This window comes from Schistocerca gregaria, chromosome 7 (assembly GCF_023897955.1).
Source record: "Schistocerca gregaria isolate iqSchGreg1 chromosome 7, iqSchGreg1.2, whole genome shotgun sequence".
Classification (NCBI taxonomy): domain Eukaryota; kingdom Metazoa; phylum Arthropoda; class Insecta; order Orthoptera; family Acrididae; genus Schistocerca; species Schistocerca gregaria.
This window is the reverse complement of record NC_064926.1, coordinates 309,152,230-309,166,392: the sequence shown is the minus strand read 5'-3', so window position 1 is coordinate 309,166,392 and position 14,163 is coordinate 309,152,230. Positions and strand designations below refer to the sequence as shown.

The 14,163-nt window shown below is 44.9% G+C and overlaps 1 protein-coding gene across 1 annotated transcript in view; it reads right to left on the bottom strand.

Moving 5' to 3' along the window:
- LOC126281742 (myogenesis-regulating glycosidase) overlaps positions 1-14,163 on the bottom strand; it is a 667,424-nt gene that overhangs the window by 34,058 nt on the left and 619,203 nt on the right. The window contains exon 9 of the mRNA XM_049980929.1: positions 4,902-5,152. Coding sequence (XP_049836886.1) covers positions 4,902-5,152 — 251 coding nt within the window. The remainder of the gene's footprint in view (positions 1-4,901; positions 5,153-14,163) is intronic.

Sequence of the window (14,163 nt, the reverse complement as noted above, 5' to 3'; positions counted from 1 at the left end):
TATTCAATACCGCTTCAACCGCACGCGAGCTATCTGCCGGACATCCATCATGTTGGAAGTACATCGGCATTCTGTCATGCACTGAAACATCTTGTACTAACATCGGTAGGACATTACGTAGGAAATCAGCAAACATTGCACCATTTAGATTGCCATCGATAAAATGTGGGCCAATTATCCGTCCTCCCATAATGCCGCACCATACATTAACCCACCAAGGTCGCTGATGTTCCACTTGTCGCAGCCATCGAGGATTTTCCGTTGCCCAATAGTGCATATTATGCCGGTTTACGTTACCGCTGTTGGTGAATGACGCTTCGTCGCTAAATAGAACGCTTGCAAAAAATCTGTCATCGTCCCGTAATTTCTCTTGAGCCCAGTGGCAGAACTGTACACGACGTTCAAAGGCGTCTCCATGCAATTCCTGGTGCACAGAAATATGGTACTGGTGCAATCGATGCTTATGTAGCATTCTCAACACCGACGTTTTAGAGATTCCCGATTCTCGCGCAATTTGTCTGCTACTCATGTGCCGATTAGCCGCAACAGCAGCTAAAACACCTACATGGGCATCATCATTTGTTTCAGGTCGTGGTTGACGTTTCACATGTGGCTGAACACTTGATGTTTCTTTAAATAACGTAACTATCCGGCGAACGGTCCGGACACTTGGATGATGTCGTCCCGGATACCGAGCAGCATACATAGCACTCGCCCGCTGGGTATTTTGTTCACAATAGCCATACTTCAACAGGATATCGACCTTTTCTGCAATTGGTAAACGGTCCATTTTATCACGAGTAATGTATCACGAAGCAAATACCGTCCGCACTGGCGGAATGTTACGTGATACCACGTAGTTTTACGTTTGTGACTATTACAGCGCCATCTATCACGAAGCGAAAAAAGTGGTAAAACTGAAACATTCATATTTCTTTACGTACTACACAAATATGAAATAAATATGGGGGCTCCTATTTATGGCTCTGAGCACTGTGGGACTCGACATCTGAGGTCATCAGTCCCCTAGAACTTAGAACTACTTTAACCTAACCTACGGACATCACACACATCCATCCCGAGGCAGGATTCGAACCTGCGATTTTAGCGGTCGCGCGGTACCAGACTGAAGCGCCTAGAACCGCTCGGCCACACTGGCCGGCGTTTCCTATTAAAAAAAAAAAAAAAAAAAAAAAAAAAAAAAAAAAAAAAAAAAAAGTTAATATCTCTTTGACCTATGGCAGCGCCATCTAGCGGGCCAACCATAGCGCCAACTGGTTTTTCCCTTCAAACTAGACGAGTTTCGTTCTTTGTAGTTTTTTCGTTTGGTGCATATTTCGTGAGATATTTGGCTCGGTCACTATCAGTGGCAGTTCATCCATTCCGGGAATCGAGAATCTCAATGATTTTAGTCTGTTACCGACGTTCACACTGCGAAAATATCAGTCCTAGGAATTCCAAGACTTTCCAGGTTTTAATTTTAAGTCTGAAGTTGGATAGCAAGAAATGTTTATTTACGTGTGGAATAATTACACGTTGACGATTACCAGATTTTTTTAATTTCTGCCATATAATCTCGTTTCTTGCCAGATTTCGTAGCCTATAGATCAACCACAAGTACCCTGTTTCAATGAGTGAGTTCGTGAGTATCTAAATCTTGACATAAATGTTCGTATCTTTTGATTGTATTGACTCAGAATGCCTTACCATGCTACATAAATATCAGATTTATACGTCTACCCGTTCCTGAGAAAATGGGCTCTTAACAGACAGACTGCCATACGGTCTGACAACAACAACAAAATTATTTTTCGTCTTATACTCGTACAACTATAAATGAGCCCTTGTAGGCTTTTTTCCTCTACATGTACTGTGACACCTTGCTTCCTGCCACATTTCATTATTTTAGTTCAATGGGAAGTACCCTACAGGCTCTGGTGATTGAGTTTCGAGTAATTTGATATAAATGGCCGTATCTTTTGATTGCGTTGACTTAGAATCTTGCATGACTTACACTGGCAAAGGTCTCCTGACCTTAGTATGCGACATACATTTCAACTTTGTACGTCTACTCATTCCTGAGAAAAGGGGTTTTTAATAGTCAGACAGACATGTGGAGAACAAAGCGATCTTAAAAGGGTCTCGTGCTTCTGACGCTAAAAATGGGACCCTGGAGAGATATTCTGCTTTATAAAAGACACCATTACCCAAACAGTTTCAGCACTTTCTGAGCTTCCAGACCGGTGAGGTGCATGGAGAAAACATTTTCAGCGATGGTACGGATATGGGTGACAGCTTTTAACGACGGCCGTACGGATGTGCATCACGAGGAACGAGGTGGGTAGCTTTAAGTCATTACCAACGATTTGGTGCCAGATGTTGATGAAAAAGTGATAGAGAACAGACGTTTTACGATTTCTATGTTGCGTGATGAGCTTCCTCATTAGCCAAGAAGTGCGCTTTATGTAGTTGCTGCCTAATCGAGTGGCAGATTGCTATGAGGACGGTATTCAATATCTGGTTTTACGATACGATAAGTGCTGCAATATTGGTGGAAATTATGTAGGAAAATGGATTTAGGTATAGGTTTTCGCGTGATAATAAAATAGCTAAGAAATGTCTGGTTGTTTTTCTTTTATTTCAGAACAGAACTTACTTAAAAATACGGTCGTATTTCACCTGTATCTCTAGTGAATTTCGCTGCTCGGTGTTTTTGTCATATCTTCTGAACTATTTGTGATACAATGATATAATTTTCGAGATACACCCTGTGGTAAATGTGGACACTAAATGCAATATTTTTCGGAATCCAGTTAGTAGTAAAGAAGTAATACATAAAAATGTCTTGTCTGATGTGTCACTTTTACTGCATAAACAACGGAAATGTACTAAGCGATGAACTTTCTCTTCACCATATTGTGTGTTTTCAAGCATATTGTGTGTTTTCAGGGAGCGGGGGGTGGTGTCGGAGGGATTGTAAACGAGAGAAAGACTCATAAACTTTTGAAATTATGTGTAAAGTTAGTTGCAAGTCACAAATATGGCTATTTGTGCGTCGTGATCTAGACTTATTTTTAACCCCCACCCCACCCCTTTAAGACAATAATGGTTCTTACCACTCAGTGGTTCTTTACAGTCACGTGTATACCTAGTTTGGTTGAAATCGATCTAGTAGTTTAAGAGGACATGTGGAACACATACATACATACATACTTTTTTACTGTATAATAAGTGAGACTATATTAAAAATAGATAGTCTATGTGCATCTGAAAATTCCTTAGAGTATCATGTAGAAAAACTGAAATAAACCACTCAAGAACTTTTCGAGATTTTGCTAACTACCTTCCCCTTAAAATGTCACGTATACTATATATTTATATGTTATGTACACTCTAAGGCAGAAAAGCGACCCACCATGAAGGAATTAAGGGAATGGGACGGAAATCGCTAGATGTGATACACATGTGCAGACAAACAAATGACTACAATTTCAGAAAAACTGGATGATTTTTCAAGAGAAAGACCTTCACAAATTGAGCAAGTCAACACGGTGCATAGAACATCGTCGACGTACCACTTTTCAGTAAAGGTACCGCGGATGATAACCAAAGGAGTCTTACTATGAAATGAATGTCACCCCAGACCATCTCGCCTCGTTGTTGGGCCGTATGGTGGGTGATACTCATGTTGTTATCCGACCGTTGTTTGTGGCGTCTCCAGACAGGGCTTCGCTTGTGACTAGGACTCACTTGGAAGTAGGACTCATCTGGGAAGACAATTCTACTCGTCAGTCAGATTCCAGGCCGAATGCTCCCAACACCACTGCAAAGGGGTTGTTGGTGTGCAGAGGTCAATGCCACGAGCTCAGCCCCCTTTCTGTGAGCTGACTATTAATGGTCCTTGTGATCACCGAAGCAGCAGATGCACGTCGGATCGATGATGATGACGAATGCTGGGTTCTGAGTGTCTCTCTGACGACTGTTCGGTCCTCACGGTCTATCGTCTCTCTAGATCGACCGATTCCTTCTGGACGCTGTGTTCTGTTGCGGTCCTCCCATTCCTGGCAACACCGTCGAACAGTGCAAGCTCTACTACTCAAATCTCGAGTGATTCGTCGACTATCCCAACAGGCTTCTTATAGCCCAACTATGTGTCTTCACTCAGATACTGAGACCTGCGCAAACTCCTCACGCGCATGTCTGCGAGATACGACATGCCCTTGTTTGTTAAGCTTGCCAACTGTAAAGTGGAATTGTACTGCAGCGTCACACGTTCATCCATCTCCCGCCAAAGTTTACAGTACCTGTGTAATTAACGCTTTGTGACCAAATTGCATAACTCCTACGTGGTGCGTCTTTTTTTTTTTTTTTTTTTTTTGCCTTAGAGTGTATATTAAAGAAAACATACAGCCTACGTCCATCAGAAAGCGCGTTAGAGTAACATGTAAAATTGTGAAGTAAAGAGGACATAGAGGACATAGAGAAGATCCAAAGAGGAGCGGCGCATTTCGTCATAGGGCTATTTGGTAAGCGTGATAGCGTTACGGAGATTTTTAGCAAGCTCAAGTGGCAGACTCTTCAAGAGAGGCGCTCTGCATTGCAGTGTAGCTTCCTGTCCAGGTTTCGAGAGGGTGCGTTTCTGGATGAGGTATCGAATATTATTGCTCCCCCCTACTTATACATCCCGAGGAGATCACGAATGTAAAATTAGAGAGATTGGAGGGCGCACGGAGGCTTTCCGTCAGTCGTTCTTTCCGCGAACAATACGCTACTGGAACCGGAAAGGGAGGCAATGACAGTGGCACGTAAAGTGCCCCCGCCACACGCCGTTGGGTGGCTTGCGGAGTACAAATGTAGCTGTAGATGTAGATGAAGTAGTGGCAGTCGAGGTGCGGACTCACGGTGTGGTTGTTGGTGACGTCGAGCACGCCGGCGCTGAGCAGCCCCGGGCCGCGGGCGACGAGCGCGGGCACGTAGTAGGGCGTGTCCCTCTGCGCCACCAGTAGGCGCGCCCGCACCGCCTCGCCGAAGTGCGCCGACTCCGTGCTGACGAACGGCTGCACGCCCAGCACCAGGCCGAAGCCGCGCCGCTGCAGGATGTCGAACGTCTCCTCCCACGTCGCGAACCGCTCCGCGTCCAGCTCCAGGTCACCTGGCCACCGCACGCGACGTCTCAACACGCTGACAAAAGGCTCTGAGCACTCTCTCTCAAAGGCCTTTGATTGTGTAAATCATGGAATTCTTTTAGGTAAGCTAAATCATTATGGTTTGAGGGGGGCAGTGCACAAATGGTTTAATTCATACTTAACTGGAAGAATGCAGAAAGTTGAAATAAGTGGTTCGTGTAATGTAAAAACAACAGCTGATTCCTCAAACTGGGGGGCTATCAAGTACGGCGTCCCACAGGGTTTGGTCTTAGGTCCTTTACTGTTCTTGATACACATTAATGACTTACCATTACATATTGATGAAGATGCAATGTTACTTCTTTTTGCTGATGATACAAGTATAGTAATAACATCCAAAAACCAAGAACTAAGTGATGTAATTGTAAATGATGTTTTTCACAAAATTATTAAGTCGTTCTCAGCAAACGGACTCTCTTTAAATTTTGATAAAACACAGTATATACAGTTCCGTACAGTAAATGGCATAACTCCAGTAATAAATATAGACTTTGAACAGAAGTCTGTAGCTAAGGTAGAATTTTCAAAATTTTTAGGTATGGCCATTGATGGGAGGTTAAACTGGAAGCAACACATTGATGGTCTGCTGAAACGTCTGAGTTCAGCTACGTATGCTATTAGGGTTATTGCAAATTTTGGTGACAAGAATCTCAGTAAATTAGCTTACTGTGCCTACAATCATTCACTGCTTTCGTATGGCATCATATTCTGGGGTAATTCTACAGTTCCGTACAGTAAATGGCATAACTCCAGTAATAAATATAGACTTTGAACACAAGTCTGTAGGTAAGGTAGAATTTTCAAAATTTTTAGGTGTGGCCATTGATGGGAGGTTAAACTGGAAGCAACACATTGATGGTCTGCTGAAACGTCTGAGTTCAGCTACGTATGCTATTAGGGTTATTGCAAATTTTGGTGACAAGAATCTCAGTAAATTAGATTACTGTGCCTACTTTCATTCACTGCTTTCGTATGGCATCATATTCTGGGGTAATTCATCGTTGAGTAGAAAAGTATTCATTGCTGAAAAACGTCTAATCAGAATAATTGCTGGAGCCCACCCACGGTCATCCTGCAGACATCTATTTAAGGATCTAGGGATCCTCACAGTAACCTCACAGTATATATATTCACTTATGAAATTTGTTGTTAATAATCCTACCCAGTTCAAACGTAATAGCAGTGTGCATAGCTATAACACCAGGAGAAAGGATAATCTTCACTATGCAGGGTTAAATCTGACTTTGGCACAGAAAGGGGTAAATTATGCTGCCACAAAAGTCTTTGAGCACCTACCAAAAAGCATCAAAAGCCTGACAGATAGTCAACCAACATTTAAAAACAAATTAAAAAAAATTATAGATGACAACTCCTTCTACTCACTGGCTGAATTTTTAGATATAAATTAAGGGAGGAGAAGGAAAAAAAACTAGCTTAAACATTAGTGTCATGCAATATTTTGTGTAATGTAATATCTTGTAGAGACATCTTTTATTAACCTGACACGTTCCACATCATTACGAAGTGTCGTATTCATGATCTATGGAACAAGTATTAATCTACGAGATCTAATCTAGTCTATGGGACATAACTTCTGAGGTCATCAGTCCCCTAGAACTTAGAACTACTTAAACCTAACTTACATCCATGCCCAAGGCAGGATTCGAACCTGCGACCGTAGCGGTCGAGTGGTTCCAGACAGAAGCGCCTAGAACCGCTCGGTCACAGCGGCCGGCCTCTTGCGAAGGAAACTATGGTTGAAAGTTGGAGAGTGTGGGAGCTGAGTGGTAATGCTAATCATATGCCACTAAAAACGTTTAATACTGTGCGAGATAGCACCGATGGTCTAGGGGTAGCCTCTTTGATTAATATCAACTCCGGCTCCACTCAGATTTTAATAAAAATCATCAGCAATGGGGGCCGAAGACTTCCGGTGTAAGAAGTCACCTTCATTCAGCCAACGGCCTTGTCAAAGGGGGTAGGGGAACGCACAGAAGTTCAGGGCACTCTTTTGCCCTTGCGTTGGGAAACTGCCCCTAAAGGGCGGGTGAATCAGCAATGATCAACGCCATGAGGATGCATAAAGCAGTGGAAACTACTGCATTAAAGACACAATGTGTATTCACGGAAGATGTTGCTGTTAATTGAAAAGCGTCATGATAATCTCTCCACTAGAAAAAGATTGGTGACTAGTCCGTCATTCGGATCTCCGGGAGGTGTTTGCCAAGGGGCCGATGACCAAGAGGAGAAGATTGAATAACCAACGAAAGGATAACGTTCTACGAGTCGGGTGGTGGAATGTCAGAAGACAGAACGTGGAAGAAGAAGCAGAAAATCTGAGAAGGGAAACGCAAAGGTTCAATCTTGGATATAGCAGCCATTAGTCAAATGAAAAGGAAAGAAGACAAGGATTTTTGGTCAGTTGAGTATAGGGTAATATCAATAGCAGCAGAAAATGGTATAACGGGAGTAGGACTCGTTGTGAATATGAAAGTAGGGCTGAGAGTGAGTTACTTTGAACAGTTCAGTGATAGGGTGGTTATCATCACAGTCGACAGCAAACCAAAATCGACAACGATAGCTCAGGTATACGCGACGACGTCGCAAGCCGAAAATGAATAGAGAAAGTATGCGAGAATACTGAACGTGTAATTCAGTGTGCAAAGGGATACCTAATAGGCAAGGGGGATTGGAATGATGATGTAAGGGAAGGGGTAGCAGAAATGGTTACGGAATAATATTGCCTTGGTACTAGGATTGGAAGAGGAGAAAGATAGAGTTGTGCAATAAATTTCAGCTAGTAAGAGAGAAAACTCTATTCAAGAATCACAAGAGGAATAGGTATACTTCGAAAAGGCTGTGATATACGGGAAGATTTCAGCTGGATTTCAATTACATCATGATCAGGCGGAGATTTCGGAATCAGATACTGGATCGTAAGACGTACCCAGCAGCAGATAAAGGCTCAAATCACAAGATCAGGCCGAAGTTTAAGAGGTTAGTCAAGAAGAATCAATGCAAAACGAAGGGGGATGTGGAAGTACTAAGGAATGAAGAGAAGCGCTTGAAATTCTCCAACACTATAGATACTGCGATAATGAAGAGCTCAGTAGGCTGTACAGTTGAAGAGGAATTGTCATCTCTAAAAAGGGCTATAATAGAAATTGGGAAGGAAAACATAGGTGCAAAGAAGGTAACTGCGAAGAAACCATGGGTGACAAAGAAACACTTTAACTGATCGAGGAAAGGAGGAAGTACAAAAATGATCCGGGTAACTCGGTAATATAGAAATACAAGTTCAAATGGCTCTGAGCACAATGGGACTCAACATCTGAGGTCATCAGTCCCCTAGAACTTAGAACTACTTAAACCTAACTAACCTAAGGACATCACACACATCCATGCCCGAGGCAGGATTCGAACCTGCGACCGTAGCAGCAGCGCGGTTCCGGACTGAAGTGCCTAGAACCGCTCGGCCACATCCGGCCGGCCACACTGACATGTCTCACGTTACACTGACAGAAATTACCTCGACCGAACACTACCCCACTGATATTCCAGTATTTCCGTACCTCTGGGATAAGCGTGCAACGTAACCTACCAGTACTGGTGGTGGTGGTGGCGGTAAAAGTCTACCTACGTAGGTAGATTACCGTCGCTTTGACATGTCCTACCACTAATGCAAGCTATCGTCTGTAGTAAATAGTTTCTTAAATTCGTGTAGTCCACGAAACTACTGGCCCCTGCGAGTTATTGCTCGGTATTAATAATTTCTAGCGGAAGGTTTTAACGAACCTGTAGGAATTTGAATGCAACGGATAACGCATTTTTTTAAAATTACAACAGAAGCCACCTATACAGGACTTAATAGGCAGTATACAGCTTTTATTTGCTTTCATGGTCCAGAATTCGACTGTGGTACTGACTGCCACCTATTCTTTATGATGGAAGGAGTAAATAATCAGTCGAGGGTAGAGATTAATTGATATTTATTCAGTACCGATGGTAGTTCAACAACTAGTCCTGTTTCTCTTGCAATGTACTTCATCAAAACCGGTCTCTAGTTAACATGGTTCAGTTTCGCCACGTAATTATGGAATGGGACAGAGGAGCGTAGACGTGGCTTCAATGTAATTTTATACAACCGCACAATTATACCTAAACCCTCGGTTATTACATTCAGTTGCTATAGATTACTCAGAACAAGTTCCGCAAAGACAATACAAGCAAAACTAGGTCAGGGTGGAAGAGTATTTCACAAATCTTTATCAAATCAGTGGGCATTAAAATCCGATACTTTTCCTAGTGGCACGAGTATATTACTTAAGGCACAACATCGCCAACAAATCAAATCCTTATGGGTATGCACAAGAAACATCACTACAATGCTGTTCAACCAACATGGCCAAGTTTCAGTAGCCAACAGAAACCCAGAAAAATATGGACACACACGATTATTCCTTCCCTATTTTACACTCGCTCACTATTCTATGATTATTCATCGTGTACAATATATTTTCAGACCGAAACTAGAATTTATCAATGCGGCGGTTGCTCCAACCGACCACGTGGCGCGAAAGCAAGTTCACAAAGAAAACATATGGAAAAGAAACAAAAATCCCCAAAATATTACTGTAAATGGAAGAGCAGATTAAAATACATTGAATGAGTGAATTTCCGCTAAGCACAGAGCAATAACGTGACCGTGAGCTTAAGGCACATGGTGCGTTGCCTGAACAAGACACTAACGCAAGGTCTACTGAAATTGGAGTAAATTGAGAAAATCAATTCCCTTATGGGTTTCAGTGGTAATTTCGCACCTGATTTCGACATCTGGACTTCATTACAGAGCAGATTTCAGACAATATAATACCTATGTTAACATTACCAAAACGAGAGCTGCGTCTCCATGTCTATCCAGCACCACGACCCAGGAACAAGTGCTCTTCCAACCGAATTCGCCTAACCGTTCCACTTACAAAACGTGGTGGGGGTGGCGCGCCTACCTGACAAAGCCAATTCGCGCGCCTACGTGTCATCTTTGCCTTGACCTGCAAACTTGGTCTCTGCTAAACTTGTTCACGCTTTGGGGTTGGTATTAACCTACCCCAGAACAACCATTCATGCAGTGCTACTATCTGTGCCTAAAGCTTTCTGCTAGTTCACACACTCACTCGTTTATACCGTCCAGGCCGCACAAAGGAAAGGGAAATGGGAAACGTGGTACACAACAGAAAAAAATTCAATAAACAACACTGTTTAGTCCATTCTCTCCTTTTGGACACCAGCTGAGATATTACCTGCAAGAGAAGAAACTCTTGCTAATAATTTCTGCGTGCTAGCAATTTAATAAAACATTGGAACGGTACAACAAGTTCCGTTTCACACTGAACAGTATTACATCCCTGTGCGAGCTTACTTTTAAGGTTTTCCACTACAGAAAAAATATTGCGGTTGCAGGAAAAGAATAGTGTGGGTGTAAACTGGCTATTGGCTGTGTCTTTACTTTTTAGAGCCGGTCGTAACACAGCACATACAGAGGACATGCGCGCACAACCTGTCTCCATCTTTGGGGTTTTGTGAAAGGTCGAATCATTGGCATGAGCGACGTGGGAACATCGTGCCGACAAATCGCGCAGACGGTAGGAAGAATGGTGAAGAGAAGCGCTATGGACAACATACGCGTAGCGCCATATACCGATCCGGCTTTGGAGGCGGTTAAGTGGGAGATGTGTCTCACAGCTGGATAGTGACAGATGGTGACGCTTTATATACCTAATATAGTCTGTAGTGTGGACTGAAGAGATCATCCTTGATGACTTATTCTTCTAGGATGGGATGTAAGGATAAAAGGAAAACACTTTATTTATTACACATTCAAAAAATGGCTCTGAGCACTATGGGACTCAACTGCTGTGGTCATCAGTCCCCTAGAACTTAGAACTACTTAAACCTAACTAAGGACATCAGACACATCCATGCCCGAGGCAGGATTCGAACCTGCGACCGTAGCAGTCGCACGGTTCCGGACTGCGCGCCTAGAACCGTGAGACCACCGCGGCCGGCTATTACACGTTCAGTTAGGCTTGGGCACGCAATGGGTCCTTTAGCCTGCTGTCTTTGGTAATGTCTATCTCCTGTGGAGGGTGAAATGTGTCAAGGCTGTTATGTGTGACTGCTTCCTCGTATTATGACAGATTGTCTATGGGGGTGAAACGTTATTGACTTCGGTACTTGATACTTGTGCCATCTTGCAGGGTTTACCGTTCCTACCAATTGTAATTGTCGAACTTCGTCCCTAAGGGTATCGATCTTGTCAAAAACTCGTAGAGCCTTGTCATGGACTTTCTCTCGTATAGTAGTCTCGTGGAGTGCGGTGCGGATGTCGTCGTTTCTTGTCCACCATGGAGCTCCTCTGATCCATCGATAGCAAATGTTCTGCAGCGCTTGGAGTCTGTTGTAGTTCGAGACGCACGGAGTTCCCCATGAGGTGGAGCCATACAACATTGTGGGTTCCACCGTTGCCTTATACAATTGGAGTTTAGTCTTAGGGTTGAGATTCTTACTCTTCAGGAACGGAATCAATGACCTGGCCATCTTCTGGGCTGCAGTCTTCTTGTCGTCAATATGCTGCGTAAAGAGTAATTTTTTGTCAAGGTAGACACCGAGATACTTCACTCCCGGCGACCATGGGATAAATTGGTCAGCTATTTGGAGTCTGTCGTTCAGAACTGGTTTCCTCCGTGTGAACAGAACAGCTGCCGTCTTCGTCGGCTTGATCGTTAACTTATTTTGCAGCAATCAGCGTTCCATTAAAGCAAGTTGCCGTTGCATCCTAGAGATTAGCTGGTCCAAGTGTCGTCCAGTTGTCAGAAAGGCCGTATCGTCCGCATAAAAACTCGCCGTAACAAGGGGGACTGTTGGGATGTCATTTATACACTCCTGGAAATGGAAAAAAGAACACATTGACACCGGTGTGTCAGACCCACCATACTTGCTCCGGACACTGCGAGAGGGCTGTACAAGGAATGATCACACGCACGGCACAGCGGACATACCAGGAACCGCGGTGTTGGCCGTCGAATGGCGCTAGCTGCGCAGCATTTGTGCACCGCCGCCGTCAGTGTCAGCCAGTTTGCCGTGGCATACGGAGCTCCATCGCAGTCTTTAACACTGGTAGCTTGCCGCGACAGCGTGGACGTGAACCGTATGTGCAGTTGACGGACCTTGAGCGAGGGCGTATAGTGGGCATGCGGGAGGCCGGGTGGACGTACCGCCGAATTGCTCAACACGTGGGGCGTGAGGTCTCCACAGTACATCGATGTTGTCGCCAGTGGTTGGCGGAAGGTGCACGTGCCCGTCGACCTGGGACCGGACCGCAGCGACGCACGGATGCACGCCAAGACCGTAGGATCCTACGCAGTGCCGTAGGGGACCGCACCACTACTTCCCAGCAAATTAGGGACACTGTTGCTCCTGGGGTATCGGCGAGGACCATTCGCAACCGTCTCCATGAAGCTGGGCTACGGTCCCGCACACCGTTAGGCCGTCTTCCGTTCACGCCCCAACATCGTGCAGCCCGCCTCCAGTGGTGTCGCGACAGGCGTGAATGGAGGGACGAATGGAGACGTGTCGTCTTCAATGATGAGAGTCGCTTCTGCCTTGGTGCCAATGATGGTCGTATGCGTGTTTGGCGCCGTGCAGGTGAGCGCCACAATCAGGACTGCATACGACCGAGGCACACAGGGCCAACACCCGGCATCATGGTGTGGGGAGCGATCTCCTACACTGGCCGTACACCTCTGGTGATCGTCGAGGGGACACTGAATAGTGCACGGTACATCCAAACCGTCATCGAACCCATCGTTCTACCATTCCTAGACCGGCAAGGGAACTTGCTGTTCCAACAGGACAATGCACGTCCGCATGTATCCCGTGCCACCCAACGTGCTCTAGAAGGTGTAAGCCAACTACCCTGGCTAGCAAGGTCTCCGGATCTGTCCCCCATTGAGCATGTTTGGGACTGGATGAAGCGTCGTCTCACGCGGTCTGCACGTCCAGCACGAACGCTGGTCCAACTGAGGCGCCAGGTGGAAATGGCATGGCAAGCCGTTCCACAGGACTACATCCAGCATCTCTACGATCGTCTCCATGGGAGAATAGCAGCCTGCATTGTTGCGAAAGGTGGATACACACTGTACTAGTGCCGACATTGTGCATGCTCTGTTGCCTGTGCCTATGTGCCTGTGGTTCTGTCAGTGTGATCATGTGATGTATTTGACCCCAGGAATGTGACAATAAAGTTTCCCCTTCCTGGGACAATGAATTCACGGTGTTCTTATTTCAATTTCCAGGAGTGTATATTAGCTGAAAAGCAGAGTCGAAATGACAGAGCCCTGAGGAATTCCTGCGGAGATCAGTTTCATTTCGGAGTTTTTATCGTCTACTCGGACATACAGTTTCGTGTCCTGCGGAAAGCTGTCTATGAGTCTAATGTAGCAATCCGCAATAGGGGTAGTGCGATGCAGTTTGACGATAATATTAGGCCGCTACACCTTATCGTAAGCTTTTTCGATGTCAAGGAAGATCGTGAAGTGCTGCTTGTCGTATCCTTCTTGTATCCGTTCAGTGATCCGTAGAAGTTGAAGTTCGGCAGATAACTTGTCCTTGAAACCGAATTGTTCGGGTTGTATAACATCATGCGCTATAAACGTGTCATGGAGCCTCTGCAACAGCACTCTCTCGAGCACCTTGTCAAGGGTCGGCAAGAGGCTAATTGGCCGGTAACTGTTGGGTTCTGCTGGGTCTTTACCTGGCTTGGGTATTGGAACTACTCGAGCCGTCTTCCATGGCGTAGGAAAATATCCCTGCAGAAGACAGCTGTTGAGAATTCGGGAAAGGAGCACAGTTGGCTTCCTGGGCAACTGTTTCAAATCGCTGTTGCTTATGGAGTCGTTGCCCGGCGCATTATTCCGAG